The sequence below is a fragment of the Danio rerio genome, chromosome 20 (assembly GCF_049306965.1).
Source record: "Danio rerio strain Tuebingen ecotype United States chromosome 20, GRCz12tu, whole genome shotgun sequence".
Classification (NCBI taxonomy): domain Eukaryota; kingdom Metazoa; phylum Chordata; class Actinopteri; order Cypriniformes; family Danionidae; genus Danio; species Danio rerio.
In genome coordinates, this window is record NC_133195.1 from 34,685,454 (window position 1) to 34,711,704 (window position 26,251).

The 26,251-nt window shown below is 36.1% G+C and overlaps 2 protein-coding genes across 7 annotated transcripts in view; both read right to left on the reverse strand.

Moving 5' to 3' along the window:
• LOC141379311 (uncharacterized) overlaps positions 1–26,251 on the reverse strand; it is a 701,133-nt gene that overhangs the window by 499,077 nt on the left and 175,805 nt on the right. The window lies entirely within an intron of this gene.
• Positions 1–26,251, reverse strand: part of stxbp5a (syntaxin binding protein 5a (tomosyn)) — a 178,029-nt gene that overhangs the window by 150,948 nt on the left and 830 nt on the right. For all 6 annotated transcript variants that reach the window (XR_012395549.1, XM_009294730.5, XM_009294728.5 and 3 more), the window contains 1 exon segment: positions 19,471–19,568. Coding sequence is in view for 4 of the 6 variants with exons in the window: in XM_009294730.5 (XP_009293005.1) it covers positions 19,471–19,568 (98 nt within the window). In the remaining 2 variants the exon portion in view is untranslated.

Consider the following 26,251-nt stretch of genomic DNA (forward strand, 5'->3'; position numbering starts at 1 on the left):
AAATACATGTATCTAATACATCTGTATTTAACTTTTGTAATTACATTTGTAAATACACTATTGACCATCCCTTACACCTTAACCTACCCTTAAACCTACCCATGCCACCAAACCTGTCCATAACCCAACCTCTATTCCAACTCAAAAGCCCCATAAGTGTTCCCAAATACATTATAAACACAGTAAGTACAGTACATTGTATTTATTTTTTTATGCAAGTACATAGTTGTTAGGGACACTTAATATAAAGTGGGACCGATTTTTCTAATATTCTAGATAACTCAAAATAGCTAATAGTAACTACACACAATAAAATATACAAATGCTTTGCGGTAATATCTATTCTTTCATTATTTTTTAGGCAAATGTGCACTTTTTAAATGCTGGATTATAAGGATAGAACACGTTTTTTGTCAGAAAAAAAAAGGAAAATAACTGCTTTATCACTGAAAAACAAATCTAAGACATTGTTTCTTAAAATTGATTATAGGTAAATATCCACCTAATAGGTTTTTTAAATTTCAGATATAGCACATTCTGTGTTACTATATTGCCATGAGAAACCTCTTCAAATTATTTATCATGCGAGTAAACAGTACAGGTGAATCAAAATGATTTGTGAGCAACTTTTGACCTTTTGCAAACAAATGTGGCTGTTTGTGAATCTGGCAACATTGATTCTGATACTAAACAGCTGACAAAAACACACAACATGGATGCTCTGGTCAGTATGCATTAGTCAGACAGAGATTTACTAGAGCGCAGCTGTATTTCACTGAGGCTTGTGCCCCAGTAAACAGGGTCTAGTGATGCCCCTGGGCCCAATAAGGAATAAGATTTTGCAGGGTGATAAAATCTTGCACGACACAGGTTCCCAAGGACACCACAGAGGCTTCCCATACACCACTGGTTGGTGAAACCAATTTAAGGTTCATCAGGTCCAACTGCCACAAAACAAAAAAAAACTAAAAAATGTCTTCCTAGCTTATCATATATATATATATATATATATATATATATATATATATATATATATATATATATATATATATATATATATATATATATATATATATATATATATATATACAGTATATATTAGTATACACAAACATGCACATGTAGCTGACTATAATTGGAGATGCATTTTGCATTTGTCAACTCTGCAAATTCTGCTACACACTGTCATTATTGTTACTCTACTATGGTGAAACTTTTCACCCAAAAACTAAACCCTTGCTAGCATAAATAATAAGTGTATGTGGCATTAATGAAATCATGATAAAAAGAACATATGCCGTTTTCTTGTTACTATGGTAACATTGTGACATTTAAGAAATTATCTTTTAACTTAAAGGGTTAGCTCACAAATTAATATTATATTTTAATGTCATTCCAAACCATTTTTGGAATACAAATTAAGATATTTTAGGTGAAATCACAGAGCTTCCTTATTCTCCATAGACAGCAGGATTCCTGGTACATTTATCCAGAAAGATAACAAAAGCCTTTTTAAAACAGACCATACACTCTCAGAAAAAAATGGTACACAATGGTACAAATAATGTTCCTTAAAGAACGATTTTGTACCTTTGTAAAAGTTGTACCTGTTATGGTAGAGAAAATAACTCTTAAGATACTGTTCTGTACATTTTATGGTAAAAGTGAAATAAAGGTAGATAATTGTTGGATAACCCCTTCTTCATTACAATACCTATGAAAATAAATATTACTGGAAAGGCAAAGTGATTTTATGAATAAGTTCCATATTAAAACATGAATCATCATTTAAAAGCAAATGTTTACAGACACTCATAAACTTTAATTATTAGGTTCTATAATACAAAAAAACTGATAAAACAAAACTATAGGTATTGTAAACTAAACATTTAAGGGATTTTTATGAACATTTGGTAAGGATTGTCTGATGAATACATTTCCATTATTGATATCTGCACATTTTGAAATTTGCTTTCCATTACGTACGTGAGCTGGCAAAAGTCCTGCACATGTAAAGTGTTCATGCAAGGCAAGGCAATTTTATTTATAAAGCACATTTCATACACAGTGGCAATCTAAAGTGCTTTACATAAACAGGAATAAAAGAAACAAGTATAAGAAAAAATAATAATAAAAATGATTTAAAAACAACATAAAAACAGATAAAATGTGATATAAAAGATTGTAAAAGAATAGAAAAACATTATAGTGCAATCTGTCGGACGTAGCACAGTGCTCATTCAGTAAAGACACAGCTAAACAGATGTTTTTGAGTCTTGATTTGTAAAATTAAACTGGTAAAACTAGTAAACTAGTATTGTAAAACTAATCAAACATTGTGCATATCTCATTACAATGCTTCTGCAAATAGTTTGAATAAGCATCAAAAGTCTCTTTTTTCAGTAAAAGTATGTAATGATGTAACCCAAAAACTCAAAATGAATTAATTAGAATGACATAAGGTTAATAAAATATCTTTTTTTTAATAACATTTTTCGAGAACTAACACTTTAAAAGACGGTTCACACAGAACATATTTTCCCATTCCAATGCTTTCCTATTGTTTTTCAATGTAAACATGCACTTCATGGATGTGTGTGATCATTACGCTCACGTCTCACATGTGAGTGCCACGTATTTTAGATGCTGTTTCAAGTTAAAACTCTAAAAGAACTCTGAGGCGGGACAAGTGTTGTTAATTTATGTTTACTCAATAGCTGTACTGTGATTTTTTTTTTCAAACTATTCCAAACCATTGCACCTCATGTTTTTAGAAGCGAACACATGTTCACCATCTGAATCAAATAGAAAGAAAAAACAAAACACCAAATGAACCTGCAATTACTAAATTCACCCATATAAATCAATAGAGTAAACTGCATACATCCACAAATAAGCTGCAGTGAAAAAAAAGCAGATTAAACATCTGGAGCAGAACCACTAGGATATAAGCAACAAATCCCAAGAAGCTAGAATATGATTGCTGAGGAAGCTAGATGACTCCCAGATCATATTGAAAAGGACTCGCTCTGATAGCACAGAGATTTCCCTAAATACTGACACATATTTGAGAAATAAGGTCATGAACTATCAGTGAGCTGAATGCACTCACTTTTCCATTTTCAGAAATGACTACTGAACAAACTCCAGATAAAGAATTTCCCCTCTCCTTCTTTCAAATGAAAATCCTAACTCACGATTCCCGAGGCAAAAGCGAGGCAAACACGGTGTGATTAAAGATGAAATATATTTAGCTGTACCAAAAGCTCGATGACGCTGACTGTGGTCTTCCTTTTGCTGAGTAACGGAATGAAAAGCTAGGATAAAGAGAAGGAGAAATGAGAGAAATTATAAAACAACGAGTGGGAGGAACAGGCAGAGAAAGACAGCATGAAAGGGAAGGATATTTCTGTTGTTAGCGCTTGATGTGAGCGGCTCTCAACCCACAGGAAAGCGTGAATGCAGAAAGAGAGAAAAATGCCGAGTGCTTTGACCTGCACACCCACACTACCTCCCTGTCAAGGTCACACCTGCTACTGCACACACTCCGGTACAGTGTGTTTGGCTGAGAGCCACACTCTGCCATGAGGTCCCAACCAGGGGCTTGGATGCTGGTACTTAATGATCAAAGGCCATCTCATGGGTGTTACGTGCATCCAATTCCACGACTGCTGATGGGGTTACCGGGATCACAGTCCAGCTGCTAAGCCAACAGAAGGACAATTAGCCTTCGTTTTTCTCCAGGGTGGGGCTGTTCTGGCATCTAGCCCATGGTAATCTGTCAGCATAACACTGAATGACAAACTCCAAATGAGTCAGAAGCCTTATGCAGTACTCTAGCCCAAAAAAAAAGAAAAAAAAAAGATGCCAGCAGTTGTTTCCGGAAATTCATTGTGGGAAAACAGCATGATGTTTCAGGTATTTTTGCACTGACTTGTCAGTTTCAGATGTGTTTATAAATATTAATAATAAAAATAGCATAAGTCTGTTTCAGTTATAACTGGCGAACAAAGAATCAGATATTAATTTAATAACTGATGACTAAACTGTATTTAAGTTTTTTAAATTCAAATGTAATCATACATAATGAACTTTTGACTTTTGCAACTTGGAGAATTTGAAATTTAAACTAGGCTAACTAAAAAAAGATTTAGTACAAATGTACTGTACACTGGTTGAACAATTCAAATGCTCCAGGGGAAAGTACAAAATAACCCTTGCCTAAAAATGCTTGTGTAATCGAATTTTAGACAGTATTTTTCTGTGTACAACTATGAGGGGGAAAAAAGCTTCTTGAAAATGTTAAGAGTAAATATTTTGATTTATTCTGTAAAAATCTTCCAAATTAAAGCATTATTTAGAATTTTTTATATAAATAATATTATATTCACATTATTATAAATGTTTATTTGAAAGTTGAAAGGAATCTTCTAAGATCTTCATAGAATATTATTTTTTTTGTTGCAAATAAGTTTTCCATAAATGTGTGTTATTATTACTTATAACCAATTGAACAGCATATTTAAAGGGTCATGAAATGCCCCACTTTAAGTTTAAGTCTACCTTAGATTTTTTTTTTTAAAAATGCTTCATGATGAGCGTGGAGCACTGTGAGCAGAGGAAAGAATGGGCGTTGCTGGCAGAGCAGGGGCAAAAAAAGAAGGGCTATTATCATTTAGCTCACCAGCAAAAAAAAAAAAAATTCCAATAAAAAAGTAAGAAGACGCATGATTTTATAATTTACAAAGTTAAAATGCAAAGAAATAAACATTAAGGGTCCTATCATACATCCGGCGCAATGTGGCGCAAGGCGCGGCGCAATAGTCTTTTGCTACTTTAAGCAAGGGTGCAAGGGTCATTTTAAGGTGTTGCACCACACTGTTTAAATAGCTAATGAATTTGCGCTCAAATGTGCGCCCATAGGCGTTCTGGTCCAAAAATAGTCTCTCTGTAAATAGTCTGTTCTTTAGACCAGAACAAAGTCGTCTATTGTCTGGCGCAAAGTGTGCCTGGCTTACACACTACACACAAGATGTAGAGCAATACGCAAATATCTTAACATATGAAAAAGATATGATATATTAAGGATACATATAATAAGGATATATATAGGATATAAATATAAATGATTAAAATATTACAAAACATATTATTTTCTATCCTACATGAATTTAAAAACCACTGCCTTACTTTCTTCATCTCGGGAGGCTTTTTCAGTTCATTAAATTTGCTTTTGTATAATGTTATTATTATTAGCAGTATTATTTAATATATCCATATTTATATTTGTTTTATTAAAAACAAGCTTAGATTTGTCCACCTGTCAGGTTTTAGACCATATGGGGCATGGCAGGTGTATTTGGAAATAACTCAGTATTTTGACCACACTTTGTTATTATTGTTCATTTATTCGTTTGCTGGAAATTAGAACTGAATTTAGAAATAGTTTTAAAACAAATCTTTGTGCTTAACAAACTAAATTAATTATTTATAGGCTAATTGATGTCTTTGCGGTAAGGTTTCCCTATCCACGAGAGCAAAAGCGCTAATGGCGCGACGCAGCTGGCTCTTAAAGGGAATGGAAGTTGAGACTCTGATTGGTTTATTCTCAAAACACACCTATAACTCATTAAGAAAATAAACTCAACCATTTTAGACCATGCGCCATGGCGCAAAGCAGATTTTCCCATCCTTAAATTAGTAAAAATGAGTTCTGACACGCCCTGAAAGCGTTTGCGCCCTGCGTTTTGCGCTCTGCACATGGACCGTCAAAATAGAGCCCTTAGTCATTTATTGCCATTACATACAGTACAATAGGCTATTTCTAATTTCATATAATGTATAACCACAATTGTTATATCATTATAAGCATATGTTTATATAAACACTATAAATGAGGACTTCTCTCCACCTGAGTACACCAGGTCTCTTGTCCTATCTATTTCAACAATTATCCCTAGCGGTAATATGGATTTTAAACGTGCAAACATGGCAGCACAGAGATGTGTTTGAATGATAACAGACTCAACTGATAAAAGACAAAATCCGCCGTTCTCCAATTCTCCTACAGCTCTACTGACAAAAATGCTTGCTGCACACAAACAGCTTTGCTGTATTAGTAGATCTGACAGCATCGCAGGGAAAAACATACAACAAACTCTAAAGGCCATGGAAACAAACACATATAAGACCTTCATGAACGGCTAAATACTGCATGTCATGTGCTGTCTCACAGTTTGTCAGGTCTGTGGTCTGTCCATATTAGTCTGTCATTGGAATGCACGTGCAGTCAAGAATAATTAAGAAGCAGGATCTTCTCATAGTATAAGATAACTCAGTCTGTGAATAACAAAAAAAAAACGACGTGTCATCACTCCACCAACAGATGCGCACCATGTCATGGATTTTGATCCCGCCCCAATAATATTTTTTAAACCCGGATTAATTTAGATGAATTTAGCTGACAAAAGCTCCAAATGATCCAATTTCAAGACAGGAAAGATTATGCTGCGTTAATTTTTTTAATAATGCATTAAAAGTTTTAAATATTATGTTGTAATGCAAAAGTAAGTCATGCCTATAATTTTAAAAATCAATATTATTTTCAGCAAATTGGGTGAAATTTAGCAAACCATTAATTTTAACTTTAACAGTCAACTGCTTAACATTATTAACATTTAATTCAGAACAACAACCCAATTCATCTGCATTAAAAAGAAAACACATTTTTATATTCTCGGATAAAACCAGCATTTCAAATCAATTTCCTAAGGTACAGTACGTAAACATGATCCCGATAAGCAAGAATGTGTTCCACTTACACACTGTCTGTGATCCCGACAAAAAACACCTAATCAAAGCAAATGTGTGTGTGTGTGTGTGTGTGTGTGTGTGTGTGTGTGTGTGTGTGGTGTCTGATAGAGAATAAGCTCAGCTGAAGAGGACGGAGTAGCGTAGACTGATGGAGGGGTGAACGGGAAGAGGAAGGGTTGATGAAGGAGGGGGTTTGCTCTGGGACTGGAAGCCTCTTTGAAGTGATGAAACAGATCAATGAGCCAAAGACAGGCTTTGATGGCGAGAGAGATCAGCTGACAGACAGCTCGGCGGAGCCTCGTTAGCGTGATGAAGTGTAAGCTGGGGTGTGTGATCGCGTGTGTTGTGACTGACTGACTGACGGACGCCACTTCCTTGTCTATGGCACCAACAATGAAATGCTAAGTGCATTAGGGGGTGGGAATAAGTTTGACGCACGTTTGCCAAAAAGTCAATGAAGCACAATGTTCTGTCGTTTGTGTGTAATTACAGCGCAGGCAGGTGACCTCAAAGGCACCGGGAACTAGCAATTCTGCCGAGTTTCCTGTGAAAGAGTGTGTCTCGGCCATAAACTGCACTGCACTTTTTAAACTGCATAGCAACCACTTAGAACAGACAGAAACAAAAATGCACTGCAGTGATGGGGGAAGGAGGGAAAGACAGAAAGGAGAGAAGCAGAAGGCGTATGGAGGAAAGGTGCAAAACTGAACCTCCGACGTAAAGGTGTGCACAAACGGTTGAATATTTGAACATTCAAATAGAAATAAAACACAATTTCAATTTCATTACATCACTTTGCTTGACAGTGAATCCATGAATTATACTGTGTGTGAATGATAACCAAGGGGCCATTTACTGCTAAAATGCCTAACTTTTCATGCCAGTTTGGTTACATGACACAACAACATTTCTTTCGTGACTGGAAACGCATTATATTTTTGAATATGCCGACACACTCGCGTGGAAACACTCGCAAACAAGAGACTTTGAAAATGAAGACGTCCCAAGTGTGCACGGTACCTTTATAAAAGTGAAGATTATGCGTGCACAAACATTCTATGGCAGAGTGCACGTCATGATTTTGCCAAATACGATGCAATCCTTGATTACCATCTATGTTGTTCCTGGAACATCATTTTTGTTCGAAAATGTAATCCATTCATATTCCCTACCCCAAAACCCAACCATAACTGTAAATTATTCTCAAAATCAGAGGTGAATAATAGTTGGATAGCAATCATGTAGAAGCCGTAAGCCTAAATGGTAAACGTATCCCTTAATTCTAATTGGAACTTCATGAAGGATCTTTATAGATGTTAATCCAGGAACTTGTCCTTCTTGGTGAAATCAGGTTGGCGATGACAGAGTATTTGGTAGTGTGGTTGCTCAATGGTTTCCTAATGCTTAATCAGCAAATTTAATACACATTTACGTTTTACATACACAAAATACATACAGGTACTGCTTACTAACAATGTGACAGTGCCAAATACTGGCCTGGCATATGTTGTTTTGGGTTTTGGTAAATGCAGATAATTTTGAACATGTTGTCGTGATAATATCTAATAAAACTTTTTTGAATACAAGGAAAGAATTTTTGTCATCATCAATGAGTATGTTTACATGGACACCAATAATCAGATTTTTTTAATATGATAAAGACAATACTCTGATTAAGAGTCTACCATGTAAACAGTGATTTTTGATGAACTTAAACTGATTTAGGTCATAATCAAACTAAACAGAAATCGAATTAAGACATGTGGAGCATGCTGATTTTAGTCACATTATTGAAGTGCAGAACAGACATGTAAACACTGCAATCAAACTATTACCGTAATTTTTTTACTTTTCACCGCTTTTACGACAGGATATTTTATACACACATTTTTGACACTATTCTCTGCAGCTAGTCAGTGAAGGAGTTTTTTTTTTTCTCCCATTCAGCGTGCGGTATCAAATTCCATTAAAACAACACTCTTCCACCAGTCCTTAATTGATACCCGCATCCAATACCTCAGTTTGTCACAGGGGAATGATTGAAATGTTCCTGAATGAAAGTGAAAGTGCTAAACTGAAGTTAAAGCAAAAAAGTAAAAAAAGAACACCTAAAATTACATGAAACTTCAGAGGAAACATGGATAGCGGGGGCGCAATGACGTTAATCGATCTAGGTGCTATAACATGTAAAATAAAATCATTAAAGGAACGTTCAAAAAGTAACTCATATACCCACCTTAATCATATTATTGTCTTAATCAGATAAAGGCAAATAACTTGATTACTGATGCCCATGTAAAGTAGTCAGTGTCGTGTAAATGTAGCCTAAAACTACAGATGTGACTACATGCACTGGTTAGGCAATGGAGAGTGCAGTGGAAGCAGGTTAAATATGTGTTTAGCTGTTATTGCAAGTATTGGATAAAAATGAAAAGATATGTTGTATTTAAATTTTGTAAAGTAAAACAGTAATGGCGATGGCACCACTGCAATTAGAAATGCCAAAACGTATTTACAAAAATTTAAATGTTATTTTTGACCGCAGCTGAATGAAGAAAGGGCTATCCATAACTGCATTTACATTTACCCTAGTGATTTAGGTATAAGCCAAGCACAGACATGTGTACACATCGTGTAAGTCCATCATACTTCTTAAACTAGCCATGTCACAGACTATGTTTACATGCACTTGCAAAGGTTTTTTTTTTTTTCTTATGTTTTTAATCTAAAACACACAGGATATAACGCATACACTTGTTGTGGATAAGTGCCTTCAGAAATATTGTAAAAAAAAACTACATTTGAGTAAATTTTATAAATGATATTCTCGCTGAACTCAATTTAAATAAACAGATTTAAATCTTCGTTTTTATGCTTAAATATTCACATGGAACAATTTAGAAAAAGGCTCATTCTTTCTCAGAACAATTGTTCAAGTTTCTATGTGAATGATCTGAACTGTTTATCTTGCTATACTGGTGTCAAGTCCGTGCAATTTGCTCTTTGTTGTTGCCTTTTTGACTTAAAGGAGAGCGAATGTGTCTGATATTGCAAAACAAAGTCATTGTTTTTTAAAAGTGTAGACAATATTGAATCCTTCAGCAACTTTTCCATTAGCCTTTCCTTCAAAGTGGTGACTCACAAGTGCCCTTACACGAGGGTATCTGCCTACTCCTTGTCCTGCATGCTGTCTGAATCTCCAACAGGAGGGTAATTTACTGTAAATTATTTAATAGCCTTTTTGCAAACATCACAAAGACCAATATTTCTGTGACGATTAGGTACGGGCACACGCAAGTCCTTTTCATGCCTCGGTTGTTATGAGGTTTTCTCATGGAAGCCTCGAGGGGGGAAACGGACGGTGATTTAGGCTGTGCTTATTAGATGTGTGCAATAAAAGAAAAGCATTTAAGACCGATCCAGTTTCTACAGCACGGAAAATGAAAAGTGCAAGTATCGTGGTAACGCTTTTTTTAAGAGGTTAGCATAAAATAGAGCTGATAGACTTGAAATCCCTAGGCCAGGATGGGGTGAACCGAAGTGAACCTAATGCAGACAGAGTATGTTGAGATGTAAAAAAATGCTGCTTTAATGCGGGTCTAGCATTATAGTGATGTGAGGACCTTGAAAGCTGAGTGAGGGTATAATTAGGTTGGGCTAGAGAAGTCAACTCGAAACAATGTCCTGAAACAATGCAAAGCCAGCACACTGTCCCCTAAAATCACAGAAGAAGGGCTGATGAGTTTGTGAGAGCAAACAAGGTAAGATTAAAAAAGTTGCGCACAACCCCAAATCAGAAAAAGTTGCAAATAAAAAAACAAAGTTACTTTGAGTTGTATTTCATTGCAGACAATATGAACACAAAACAGTTCATGTTTGTCTGGTCAACTTCATTTCATTTGGAGCAGTATAGAGCTAGTAATCAGGTAAATTGGTTAAATAATGATGTGACTTGAAACAAGTGATGTCAAAAGGTGATTGTAATTATGATTTGGTACAAAAGCAGCATCCAAGAAAGGCCTACTTCTTCAGGAGCAAAGATGTTCTAAGAATCGCCAGTTTGCCAACAAATACATTAGAAAATTAGAGTTTAAAACGTTTAAAAATAATGTTCCTCAAAGAAAGATATGAAGATATTTGGATATTTCACCTTTAACAGTGCATAATATCATTAAAAGATTCACAGAATCTGAAAGGACAAGGGTGCAAGCCTAAACTGAACTACTGCCCATGCATATTTTGACAAGACAATGCAAAACCACATTCTGCAACATATTTCCTGGCTGCGAAGGAAGAAGATATAGTTAATTGACTGGCCTGCCTGCAGTCCTGACCTGTGTCCAATAAATAATGTGTGGCACATTTTGAAAATAAAAATGCGACACCGAAGACGCCATACTGTTGCCCAGCTTAAGATTAGCTTGAAGGAACAGAACAAAACTACACCTGAAACACTTCAGCACTTGTGTCTTCAGTCCTCAAACGTCTTTTAAGTGTTGTGAAAAGGAATGGCAACATTACAAAGTGGTAAGTGCTTTACTGTCCAACTTTTTTGAAATGTGTTACAAGAACTAAAATTGGAAAACGTGTTTATTTTGGAAAAAAAAACTACAAAAAAAATATATAAAAATAACAAGGAACAAATTAAATGATGTTTGTTGTATTGGCCCCAATGAAATACAAGTCAATTTTTTTTTTTTTTTTGCATTTTTTTGTCTCCACTTTTTCTGATTTGGGGTTATGTATTACATGTCCTTTTCATTTCTGAATGGACGGATAAACGGATGGACAGATTAAGGGATGAATGAATGAATGGATGGATGGAAGGACGAATAGAAATGCCTTAAGCTAACAGTGTTGGTGAACACCAATTATGGTGTACCAATGTTATGGTTGATCCACCTGTGAAATATGCAAAATGTTTAAGACAGTAATAACTTGACTTGAAACCATTTTTTAACAGGTGCAAATACTAGTGTTCCAATAGTTATATAATTATAAGTATGAATTGAAGTAGGTGCTCTTTAAAGTGCAAATTTCAAAAGATGCTAGTTCTTAGAGAAGGTTTTAACATGCTGACAGCATCTGAAGGTAACTGTTACTGGCGACATACTAAAACCCTTTTTTGCGTCACTAAATGCATCCCATTTAAAACACAGCCGACACAGCCAACAAATTCACTGCCTTCAACAATAAATTCAAAGACAATTACTGTCAAAACAGGAATGTGTGTCTCTGGCTATGCGTGGTGCATTAAGACAATTTACGAAGTCAAAAACTTTAACAAAACATCTTAAGAGCTCCAAGTTCACTTCTCCATCTGAGTCTAGAGCTCTTCAACTCTATCTAGGTGTTAGGATTCCAGTCCCCTGGTATCATCACCAAACTCTTTCACAATTTTGCTACTCACCCAATTTGCTGAAAATAATATTGATTTTTGAAAGTAAAAGCATCAATAACTTATTTCCTGTCTTGAAATTAAAGGTTAAAGACTCCCTTGTGAACTTTTTTTTTTAGATTTTATCATATTTGTGTGTGTTGAAATATATAAAATATATATGCAAATTTCTAACTGCATTTTCAAATATTTTGCACAATGGAAATTCCTTAATTCTAGATGTATTGCCGGTATAGAAGGTCTAATTAAATCTGATCAGATCTGTTTAGTTCTATTTTAGAGACCTTTGTTGCAATACAGAGTACTGTAAGTTATTCAGTCACACACACTCATACAGATATGACTGCTGCTGTGCCATGATGGGACAGAATATGGACTTAAACTCCTTTGCTCGAGCCGATCACAGCACATACACACACACACACACACTGCTGCCAAGCTCTCCAGATGATGAGCATTGCTCCTGTGGATTACATAAGAAGTGGCATAGGCATCCTCAGGCAATGTCTGTGTGTGTGTGTGTGTGTGTGTGTGTGTGTGTGTGTGTGTGTGTGTGTGTGTGTGTGTGCGTGCGTGCGTGTGTGTGTGTGTGTGTGTGTGTGTGTTAGGTTCAGCTCTACATGCCTGACACACAAAGCAAAACAAGTCACAAGCACTAACACACATAAATAAGCACCACAGCCATGTCGCAGGCAGTATATTTCATTTTGCATGCAGAATTATAGCATGGGGAACATTTCACCAGCCTCACTTGGTGTAGTCTCACAGTGTAGCATCATTAATACTGGGGCAGGGGTTTATACTGAGGTTTTAAGGGGCAGGATGATGCACAGTACCTTTGACGCTGATGTGTAGAGGATGATGTGTGTGACGGTGTGTTACTCCAGTGGACAGTGGTTAGTGGTAAAATATTATAAATAAACGTCATTTTTTTAAGGTTCTTGATACTTTATTTCTAGCAACTGTGGTTTTTATACAATCCCCGGCCACTTTATTAGGTACACCTAAACAATTGTCCGTAATGCAAATTTCTAATCAGCCAATCATATGGCAGCAACTCAATGTGTTTAGGCACGTAGACATGGTCAAGACGATCTGCTGCAGTTCAAACTGAGTATTAGAATGGGGAAAAAAGGTGATTTAAGTGACTTTAAACGTGGCATGGTTACCGGTGCCAGACGGACTGGTTTGAGTATTTCAGAAACTGCTGATCGACTGAGATTTTCACATACAACCATCTCTAGGGTTTACAGAAATTGTTCCGTAAAAGAGAAAATATTTAGTGAGCAGTAGTTCTATGAGTGCAAATGCCTTGATGATGCCAGAGGTCAGAGGAGAATAGCAAGACTTGTTCGAGCTGATGGAAAGGCAACAGTAACTCAAATACCCACTTGTTACAACAGAGTTATGCAGAAGAGCATCTCTGAATGCACAACATGTCCAACCTTGAGGCAAATGGGCTACAGCAGCAGAAGACCACACCGGGTGCCACTCCTGTCAGCTAAGAACAGGAAACTGAGGCAAGGAAACTTGCACAGACTCACTAAAATTATACAATAGAAGATTTAAAAAATGTTGACTGGTCTAATGAGTCTCAATTTCTGCTGCAACATATGGATGGTAGGGTCAGTATTTATTAGAATCAACAACATGAAAGCACCAATCCGTCCTGCCTTGTATTAATAGTTCAGGTTGGTGGTGGTGGTCTAATGATGTGGGGGATATTTTCTTGGCACACTTTGGCCCCATTAGTACCAATTGAGCATCTTCTCAATGCCATAGCCTACCCGAGTATTGTTGCTGACCATGTCCATCCCTTTATGACCACAGTGTACCCATGTTCTGATGGCTACTTCCAGCAGGATAACATACCACGTCATAAAGCGTGAATCATCTCAGACTGGTTTCTTGAGCAAGACAATGAGTTCACTGTAGTCAAATGTCCTCCACAGTCACCAGAACTCAATCCAATATTAATGCATTTGAAATATTAAAACACAATTTGAAACTATTTTGGTGAAAACAAAGGTCAAACGAATCAAATTAATTTAATATATGTTATAAAAATGTAAAAGTAAAGGTTTTTAAAGCATCCTCACTACATAAAATATTTATTTATTAAAAAACTGCTAATTAAATTCTAGAGTTGTGAATTTATATCCTACAAGCATAGTGACTTTATAAATATTTCTTGTTTTAATGTTTACCTTTTGAATATGGGCTTATAAAATATACAGTGATCCGCAGACCTACCTACCTAATTTTAACATCTGGATGATTTCTGAAGAAAGCATATGTGTGTCCTTCACAGACATGACAATGTACAATCATGCGCCTGTGGCATTTGGTAAAAAAAAAAACTACATAATAATATTAGTGTGTGAAGAAATGGTCGACAGGAGTAAATAAACACTGACACTGTCCCCTAAAATCACTAAAGAAAGGCTGATGAGTTTGTGAGAGCAAACAAAGTTAGACATTTGTAAAAAAAAAATGGTCAACAGGAGTAAATAAATGTATATATAATACTACATGTATATAATACTACAGAAAAATATCTGTTGTAGCTTTTAAACATTTTTAAAGTTATCTCTATAAATGTATTCTACATTGTTAGATGTGATATTATGAGACATCCTAAAAAACACTGTCTTATTAGATGGTGATACTGTAAGGTTTCAGACATGGCCTTTATATCTCCATGTGACATTTTTTCCAAAATATGTTCATTACAGTGGGCAACACGGTGACTCAGTGGTTAGCACTGTCGTCTCACAACAAGAAGGTCACTGGTTCGAGTCCCGGCTGGACCAGTTGACGTTTGTGTGTAGAGTTATGTTCTCCCAGTGTTTGCATAGGTTTTCTCCAGGTGCTCCTGTTTCCCTATGTGCTATAGGTAAATTGAATAAACTAAATTGGCCGTAGTGTATGAGTGTGTGCTTATGAGAATGTTCCCATTGCTGGGTTACAGCTGGAAGGGTATCCGCTATGTAAAACATATGCTGGATAAGTTGGAAGTTCATTCCGCTGTGGCGACCCCTGATGAATAAAGGGACTAAGCCGAAGGAAACTGAATGAATAAATGTGTTCATTACAAGCCCTGGACATGATCTCTTCAATAATCTGCAATCCATAATAGGGATGAGGCTTGATCACTGTGACATGCGTCTTCTTTAGTAATAAAAACCCTTCATTAAATCTGAAGAGACGATCGTTGTGAATAAAAATGATCAGACTTATAGTGGGTTATATTCTAAATTACAGTGATTATGACTGTCAGCAATCAGTGTTGGAGACATATTTGTTCATAGCAGCCAACACTCTTCACAGGCGCTCTACTGCAGCCGAGGAAGTGCAAATGCTCGGGAGACTATTTAAAATGTATCTGCTTTACCATGAGGTCATCACACCACTTTGTGCATGTGTGTGTGTGTGTGTGTGTAAGTCACAGAGGTTGATCAATAGATCTGCGTGCAAACCACACAGTCTTGGGGGCCCACGAGGCTGGCTGAGTTATGAGTCTGCCATTCGCTCCCCCCTCTGTGCTTGAAAAAGCAATTCGCAAAAGACAGAGACCACCCAAAAGTGTCTGCTACATAATAACCACCATTTCACCACCCGCAAATTAATTATTCACATGGCAGTCCACCGAGAACAATGCACAGTTTTTTTCATAGAACTGTGTAATTTTAATACAGCAAAAACAAAAAAAAACAGCTCGGCCAATGTAGTGAGTTTGGAGGTGGGACTATTTGTTTGTCCAACCAATTGATGAGTGTTTAGTTTGGTGGCACAAAAATTACACACTTCACCTTCCGTGCGAATGCTTGAAGTGTCTCTTATCTCTTGGTGTCTCTGGTCTTTTGTTTTTATCATCTGGCTGTGTCACTTTGGGTAGAGGCGTTCTGCGGTTTGACGGGAGTTGTGGGAAGCAGAACGCTTTTGGGATCGTAGCGCATTTGCCCGCTGGCCCGAGAATGAAGACTCTCCTCTCTCTCTCACTGCTCTAATCCTTTGGATGATTTTGCCAGGATTCTGCCATTCTGGGCTCTTGAACTGCCACTTTCTGTCATTGTCAACTGGGGGAAAAGTTTACACAACTCTAAAACAGATCTGCACAGCACTGCACGGCCCACAGCACCACATACACACTGTGACAAAAGCTAGATATATCAATACATTCTCATTAGCATTCATAGGTATTCATAAGGCCTAAAGGTATTATTGCTCCACACCAGGGAATGTTTTGGAGAGAAGCGAAAATTTACTAGCCATGAATATATATATATATATAGTTTTTTTTTTTTATTAGCCTTTTATTTGCTAATTTATTTATTTCCTTCAGCTTAGTCCCTTTATTCATCAGGGGTAGCCACAGCGGAATGAACCACCAACTTATCCAGCATATGTTTTGCACAGTGGATTCCCTTTTAGCCGCCACCCAGTACTAGGAAACACCCAGACACACTCATTCACTGACATCCACTACGACCAATTTAGTTTATTTAATTCATCTATGTCCCATGTCTTTGGATTGTTTGGTAAACTAGAGCACCCTGAGGAAACCCAAGCGAACACGGAGAGAACATGCAAACTTCACATAGAAATGCCAACTGGCCCAGTCTGGACTCGAACCAGCGACTTTCTTGCTGTGAGGCGACAGTGCTAACCACTAAGCCGCAGTGCCACCGAATTCATTATATTACATTTAGAAACGGACAAACAAATAATCCAACACACTGTGAATACTTATTTAATAATTTAGTATCTGCAACCGGTTACACATAATCAATTATTGAGCATGTATTGATAGTGTGCACTATTATTTGTTTGCTTTTTACACATTTTTTACATGGTGATTTTCTCCTCAGCACCTAATGCTTCTTCAGATGTGCTGAGTTTGTACTTATTGATAAAAAAGACAAATAAATACTAGTAGTAGTAACCAGAATATTAGTGTTTATTTATTTCTGTTATTTCATTAAATAAAAATACAATTACAACTATGATCACATTTTTCTAATGCATGTTAGAAGCAAGCAACTCAAACTCACAGTATTTGCTGGTAATCTTAAACTTTCCTTTTAAAATGTACTTAGTGGGCCTGTGATGACAAAGCTGTATTTTAAGCAGCCATTACTCCAGTCTTCAGTGTCACGCGATACTGCAGAAATCACTCTAATCTGTTCCTAATACTATTTAATGCTAATAATAGGAAACAGTGCCTAATTGTGGATACTGTGGAAGTTTTCTGAAATAGAAGTCTTTCTAGATTGTCTTTCTTGTAACTTTTGATCAATCGAATGCATATTTGCTAAACAAAAAATCCTTGCTTCCAAAAAAAGCCAAAAACCCAAACCCCAAAATGCTTAGTTGCTTGATATTTCAGAAGCTGTCAATCACCATCAATTTACCATCTGTCTAAACACTACAAAAAAACGGACAATTACAATGCCACAGTACATCAAAGTTGCAAATTACAAAGGGTTTGGAGAGATTGATATCCCTAATTAACACTTGATCCCCCTGAATGATGTCAAAACAAAATAGGCCTTTAAATAATTAAGAAATATTTTCTCTGATATTTATCTTGAATAATGTTAATAATTAAGAAATAATAGATCATTTGAATATACATCTGACCGCCCCTGTAACGGTTAATACCATTGTGAATACATAATAGTGCCAATCAAGTCTATGCAAGAATATATTTATTTAGCAGTCTGAATCTGCACATCTAGAGCACCGATAGACATTGTGACGAGTGTACACAAATCATTTTTCTGTTGTTTTTATCAACATGTAGCCTAAAAGTAATGTAAAACTAGCTGAATAGTTTGTATTTTATTATACACTTGCTTGCACATGGAAATTAAACAGTAAAATATTTTTTAAAATGTGCTTTCATGGTCATCCATTTATTGGTTCGGGAATGCAACTAGTCACTGTTTGTTTTATATCAAAAATGTCATTGCGAACCACACAAATGCTGAAAGAGCCAATCAATATCCCTTCAAAACACTAAAACATATTGATAATTTAATTAAAGATAATTTAACTAAAGATATCAATTTGATTAACTGAGGCACACTGAAAAAAAATATTCATTGGATTTACAAAACACCATGAGATAAGAATCAAACCACTAGTCATATCATCATATCCGAAAACCAGTCACAGTTTTTGTCAGACCAAGATCTGTCAACCAACTCAGCAGATCAGACCTCAGATGCTCTGTAGCTCAGTATGACATAACAGTGACTAAAGGCATTCACAAAATCAAGATAAGGTCTCATTCGCACCAAGCCATTCAGCTGAATATTGAGATTCCTTACAATGCCAACAGCTGAGGAAATAAAGAAAGAAAGAATGAAAAGAAGGTTGCACTAATCACAATTTGGAGTCTCTTAGGGAGATTTTCATTTGCCCTCATCTCACGGCAGCCGACATTTATCTGATCACAGTCGCTCAAAGAGGCTAAGTAACACAGAGCAAAGACGATCCATTTCTAAAGAGGCTGTTCTCTGAATGCATCAACTTCCACCAATATCTGACAAAGGGTGGTGTCAAGCGAGCTGTCCTTCCTATCTGACTGACAGCAAATTATCCCGTAGTGACGGCAGAAGAAATATTTTCAATTAGAGTCGCACTCGCTGTGAAAAGTAATGTCATGCCTCTGTGTGTACGAACGAATCGGCGAACGTGGATATCCATTTCAAAATCAAAGGCCATCTATTTGAATACAAAGTGTGAAAAGGAGATTTTGATTAGACAGGAAGTGCTTTGCTGTCTCCGCGGTGGGAATAGACCTCAGTGACTCGTTCAGCATAATTAAGGGCTGAATTTATGTACTAGTGTTGTGATGAAGAAGTCTCTGAACTAATGCGATGTGCCTTACTGATCCCAAATCCCAATCCAGTAACAATAAACAGCCTTTCATAAAAGACTTATGACGCATCTGACTGACAAGCCATGACAGCGGATCAACTCACTTAAGCACAATACTGGCATCGCAAGCAGACGAAGCTTGTTATATTGTGTTACAACATAATGTAGTCACATTTCAGAAAGGGGAAACGAACAATGGATCGTTCATGTCCCAATGAATTTGTCATGAGCTTGACAAAGATGATCTGTAAACGCAATAATGGTAACAAGATAACACGTGTGATAAAGAAACTAAATACTTACTGACAGCTTCAACGCGCACCTGAAACAGATCACACATGCTATTTCATTTCCATTAATGAAAAGGATACAATCGTAAAGCTCCGCTCTGTGTCCCAATGGCGAGGATTTTCTGGACGGGGTCGAATGCCATAGAGGAGGGCTGATAGGGGAAGCCATGGCGCACGGTCTGGGGACCAAATCAGAAGCAAGATATAGTCAGAAATGCAATAAAACTTTAGTGGGTTGAACTATGTAAAAGTAAGTTTATACGTGATTTCTGCAACTTAAATATTAAGGTAAACAAAATTCTGGCTTATCCTGCATCACATTTCACACTGCTCATACTTTACCCAGGTATTAAAATGATTCATACAGTATGTTGATGTTTCACACTGTACTTTCATAATGTTTTAAAGTATTAATTAGCATTTTTGTGGTACCTTTTTCACTGACTGAACTATTGGATTATGTAAAACTAAGTTTATAAGGGATTTCTGCAAGTGAAATATTTAACCCTAGGTCATTCTGACTGAATGAACACACCATGCAAGCTTCATATTATATACTAGGGCTGCACAATATACTGTGTTAGCATCGATTTTGCAATGTGTGTGTCTGCAATAGTAAATTCGCAGGATACGCAATGTTGAGCGATTATAGTTGATCAGCAACAACAATTGAGAATTCATGAGTGGTGTTTCGTAAGTTGTAGGCTGCTCAGCGATCATCAACCGTTTTCTCGGAGATGACAAGCTGACAAAACATTTCTGTCATTCTGATATACGTTTTATTTATGTAAATTAAAAAGCAATGCAGTGTTTGGGTGTTCTGTGTTTGTCTGAGAGCATCATGCCTCTTGTACGGGCAAGCTGCGAACCTCCTTTGGAAACAACAAACTTGTCCAAACTCTAGAAAAGATGCGATATGCGAATGGTCCCTAAAGGGCGCCATCATTTGCGATCTCCATCAGTTGACCTTCTTCCACAGCCATGGTGGATTCACCTGACTTGTTGCCAAATGGGTTGCGGTTTCCTTGGCAGTTCATGGGTCATTTACTGGGTCTTTTAGCCATAGCAAAGAAACTTTCCAAAGACGTCTGTTTCTTACTCATTTTGTTGCTTGTGTTTCTCAAGTGAGAAAACAGTCATTTTTTAAAATAAAAGATTTTTCAAAATAAAAGATCATTCAGACTTGGATAATAAATAAAACAGAAACAATTAAGGATTTCTTGTGTGGCCCAATACCAGTTGATCCATGAACCGGTACGCGGCCCAATGGTTGAGGACTACTGGTTTAAAGCATTCGGCCAGAAAAAAGGCGATTTGTACGTTTAATAAGGAATAATTTTGATGAATTATTAATGCAACGAAGCCTATACAGTGTTATTTTTGTTCATTCATTTTCTTTTTGGCTCAGTCCCTTTATTAATCTGGGGTCGCCACAGCGGAATGAACCACCAACTTATCCAAAATACAGTATGTTTTACACAGCGGATGCCCTTCAGGCTGCAACCCATCACTGGGAGTGTTATTTTACATTTCATTATTCAATTTCTGTACCTGAATAGTGTTTGACTCTCTATAAAGCCATAAAGCACTGTTTGTTTGACTTTTTTTTCTTTGCTCTGTTGTAATTATTCTTACAAGCAATTTGTTTGTTGTTTTTTATAATTGATTCACACCCAAAATTACCCCGATCAATTACAAGATTTTTATAAAGTATCGACTTCCTTTCGACACTTTCTTTCAACATTTTTTGATGTTTGAGCTTTCAAACCCATGTGTTTTATTGTATTGTTCAGGTGTCTTACATTTTAGCAACAATTAACACATTTGTTTAACCAGCAAACAAATGTACTGAACATTGTTTTTATTTATTGATTTTTTAATTATGTACTGTTGTTATAAGAATTTCTGTAATTTACTTTCATCTTTTTAACTATTTGTCTTTTTTTTTTTTTTTTTTAGTTCAAACAAAACCCAATAATTATATTTCGGGGGAAAAAATCTCCAACAGCATATAAACAATATTAACATTGGTTTAATAATGTAGTATTTCTTACGCACTTGTTTGTAAAATGAGCCAAAAGAGAGTGACAAAGCATTGTGTGCAGCAACAATCAAACTCCCCTTCAGGCACAATCCAATATCGGTTTCTACTGAATATATACAACTATTTTATTTCCCAGCTCTTTGAACCGCTCAAACAATTGTGATGTGCTATAGATAGAAAAAAGAAAAGAAAAGAAAAAAAAACAACAGGGAGTGAGAACAGAGACCTTGCTGCATTGTATCCAGAGAACAACAATGGTTGGCTACAGGTTTACAGCACTGGCCTCTGCTTAACAGCTGTCATCGTTTCTCTCTGTATGCACTATAAAACCTAGAGAGTGTCAACACAGACAGCACTTCCAAGCATCAAACACGCAGCAGTAATGGTGTCTAGTTAGTCAGCTCACAGTGTTTTGAGACACAGCCTCTCCGTCTCAATGTTTGTTTAGTGGCTGAAGCAGGTTACATAACCAGAGCTTGTGGGGACGGGTACCTGTCGGAGAGCTGAGTACTGGCAACAAGCTTCACTCCATCCCTCACTATCTCTCTCATATCTCTTTTCATCTTTTCAGTAATTATGAATTAAATATTAACCTATTCCTGTTCATATGTCTATTAAATTTAGATCTTGGACAAAAGACCAAAGCCGGGGTAAATGCACACATGTAACTTTGTCGAAAATTATTCATTAGAAAGTGTTATTTTAAAAAGCTTCTGTGTTAATACAGTGCGTCACAATATTTTTGAAAACATTGAAAGTTTACTTTTTACCTCTTTTAATATATATTTTGGCCCTTCATGAACACATCATTAAAGATTACACCATGAAAGCTCATGGAAAAAATAACATGTATAATGGATTTTAAAACAGAATAACCATTTAACTGCAAACAAATGACTGTAAATGCACAAGCAAATAACAGTCAAGTGTGACCTGTGAAGAAGCGCTTCATTGGTTAAAGGGGCAGTATGCAAGTTTGACACTTAGTGGCTGAACTAGGTATTGCACTCCTGTATCAAAACAAACGCATAATATTGGACTAAATATCGAGCCTAAAGGCTGATTTGAACCATTTTCTAACTAAAAGCAGCCGCACATGATAGAAGAAATAACACCTATATATACACCTGATACAGTATATACACCTAACCAACACCTGAAATGTTTGTTTTTTCTCAGGTGAACAACAGGATGAACTAAGATCACCTCAGGTACACCTCATTTGCTTTATTTAGTGTTAAATGCTAATAATGTGAGTTTGAATGGCATTTTACATGACATTTATTGCCATACTACAATCAATCAACCTTTATTTATCTAGCACCGTACTACAATCAAGGTTGACCAAAGTGCCTTACACAAGTAAAAACAAATTATACATACAACAAAAAAGCAGACAATGCAAAAAAGACAAGAAATATCAATAAAATACAACAAACATTAAAACATAAAGTGTCTGTGCCATGCATTAAAAGCCAATTTAAACAATTGGGTCTTAAGCTTGGCTTTAAAAAGTGGCAGGTCAGCGATTGTACGAAGCTCAGTAGAAAGGGTATTCCAACGTTTAGGACTTGCCACTGCAAAAGAGCGATCACCCTACTCGAGTGCGGAAATATAAATGGCTAAACTGGCATTGGCCGAGTTAAAATAACCAAAACACGTAAAGACACATTTTCAAAGAAGAATATCTGACTTTAGCATTGCTTTTTGGATAAACAAGAATGTTCACTTAGCATGTTTCTTAAATATCTGCAAACATATGGTATTTTTATGCGCTAGAAAAGTCAAAAACTTTTATACAGCACCATTAAACCTACAGAACAAACACGCCCCTTCACTGAACCTGCTGTTGTTTATTTATAAACAAAATTAGCACTGTTGGTCATGGTTATCTTTTTATAACAAAGTATAGTATATTTCGGTAAATTTATTAAAGTTATTGCTGTAACTTACTTATCTTATTTTATTACTTATTGTTACTTGTTATCTTAAAGGTGTCATAAAAATACCTGTATGGATATACCTAGTCATAGCTGAATAATAAGAGTTCAGTTCAGTTCAAGAGTTCAATGTTTTTTCTTCCCCTTGTAAATCCTGTGAAAGTAAAATCTTAATGAAAAACAGGCCAGTCGGAACAAAACACAGACACTGATGATCCATGTGAGACCTTTAATATGCACGCCCCAATAAGTATTTAATTGACCACAATGTTTTTTTGTGAGATTACAACAATGATTTTTCCCCATTATGTTTAATTATATATAAGCTATTTACACTATATATATATATATATATATATATATATATATATATATATATATATATATATATATATATATATATATATATATATATATATATATATATATATATATATATATATATATATGTAGGACTCTTATTTTGAAAACATGACAGGTTCAAATGAAAAGCAAAGGAGCAGTTTTGTGAAGCAGGCAACCATGCATGACTACAGAGTGTTCACAGCTTGCCAGAATGCAAAATGCAGGATATACGGATTATATATTTATTCAATGCCACCCCTAAAAAAACATAAGGTCTGTTTAAATGTATCTTTTTGTTAAATATTTTTGTATACTGTGTTTAAATTGTTGCATTTGTTTCTAATGTGCATGTTTGTATTAAGGCAACACATGTAAACTGTTGAATATCAGTGCATGTTTATATGTCGTATCATATCACTTACTGTCATTTTTATGATGTAAAAGAACTTCAGTCATAACTCTTATGTTTATGCGGAGGTTGATATTAATTTCCAGCCTTTTTTTCAGGTATGTTAAGCCTAGAAAAACAACTCTAAAATCTCCAACTGAGAATAGTTCACTCACTCCTTCTAGCTAAAATAAACCTCTAAACCACTTCAACTAAAATTAATGTCATTTCACAAAGAAATATGTTAAAATATGTTTTGAAATGAAGTATGACTATTTTGCATGTGTATTTTGAAGTACCACGCTCTGTTTTTGTGTGTGCGCACATGTTTTATCATCTGCTACTTTAAATGTGCAAACTTGATACAGCAAAATGGATTTTGACCTGTTGTCAATAGCCCCTTTCACACAGTGATACCGGTAAATATCCGGAAAATTTCCGGAAAGGTCTGTATGTGTGAAAGGGGCTAATGTCGCTACGCTTCCATCCCCCTATTTTTATGTGCATTTTGAATATGAGCATTAAAAAAAACTGTTAATCGCCAAGCGGCACATACATTTTGAAAAGTTTTAAAAAATGAATGTGCATAACTGAGTAGGATAAACTTTTTATTCTATAAGAAAAGATGCACATAAACTACGATGGAAAGACTTTTACCAAATTTAAGTATGCACATTAAAAAAGGTCAAGTGATGTTGTTATAAGAGATCATGTGATGATAAAAATGTGTGTGAATGGACAAACCACCACACTGAGCACTTTGTAAAACATCTGAAACGTTGTTTTGGTCATTGTAAAACGCTAACCGTTTCAGTATGTGTTATCATATTATTAATGCCCTACAGAATCAAGAGCTTCTGTGCTTTGCGTCTCACGCCTTCAAACGCAGAGTGTCAGGATTGCCTTCTGAGGCACAAGTCAATTATCAAATAAAGAAAGCATTCACGCAAATTCCGTTTTTACTGTTGATATTTGGCACCAGTTAATCAGGAAGTGACAATTTTGTTTTCTTTGACTCGTTGGATGGAATTGCTGCTTTATTCGCACGTCTTTTATGTGATCATTTTGTTTTGCGCATTTATTTAATTCACAATTTTAGGTGGAAACATAGCTTGTGTTTAGAGTTGTTCAAAATCATTCTCAAAATACTTCAAATGATATCGCTCTTGTGTGGCTTTAGAGTTATAGTTGTGGCGTAAACACATATTCTTTTATAGTTGAACATTTTTATAATATCTTTATCGTTATTGTTATAGTCATTGCCTTTTTTGAGAGCAGGGCTTAAAAGTTGGTAAAACGAGGAATTGATTTGACATACTGTTATCTGTGAGTCTGACTTAGATGAATAAATGTCCATAAGGTACCTATATGTACCAGTCTTGAATTCTCGATTAAGCAAATGACACAATGACTCAAAATGCACTTGTCCCCACCTACTGTCATAACAAAGTAACCTATTGCAAGGTTGACTCAAAGAATTGGTTTGGCCAACAGATTTCAATCAATAAGAATTAAAATGCTCATCACAGCTGCAATACTGTCATTCTACTGCAGTTTCTGTACACACACACACACACACACACACACACACGTGTGGGCTCATAATCTAATGCCGCCCATTCATTTGGACGTAGATTTGTGTGGAGCGCCATAGATGAGAGGAGAGGAGCCTCAACAGATAACCCGTTTCTCACTGAGAACTATTAACTCCATCCATTGTGCTGCCAGATCTAATCCAGGGAGGGCAGCTAAACCCACCAACACTTCAACTAGGCCTATTCATAACACCGTGAACACATTGGCTGTCTCAAAACCTAGTCAGCTGCCTCCCTACACTATCTTGGTGACCTACAGTACATGATGGCCAAAAAGGTGCTGTAGATTAACAGCCAGTATGGGTGTTGTTCAAAAAGATAAGACAGAAAGGCTCCTGGGTTTAAAAGAAAACAGCTACCAACATTGCAAATGACATGTTAATCCTAGCACAGTAGATTATGCAAGAAACGGGTTGTTTATCCCCCCTCCTCCCTCCACTGAAGCATCGCAGCTTCATTCTATAAGCACACATGATTCAGACGCTTCCATAAAGTAGCATGTTTGACATGAACACTAGGCTATAAGGAGAAAAACAGACAGCCAAAGCGC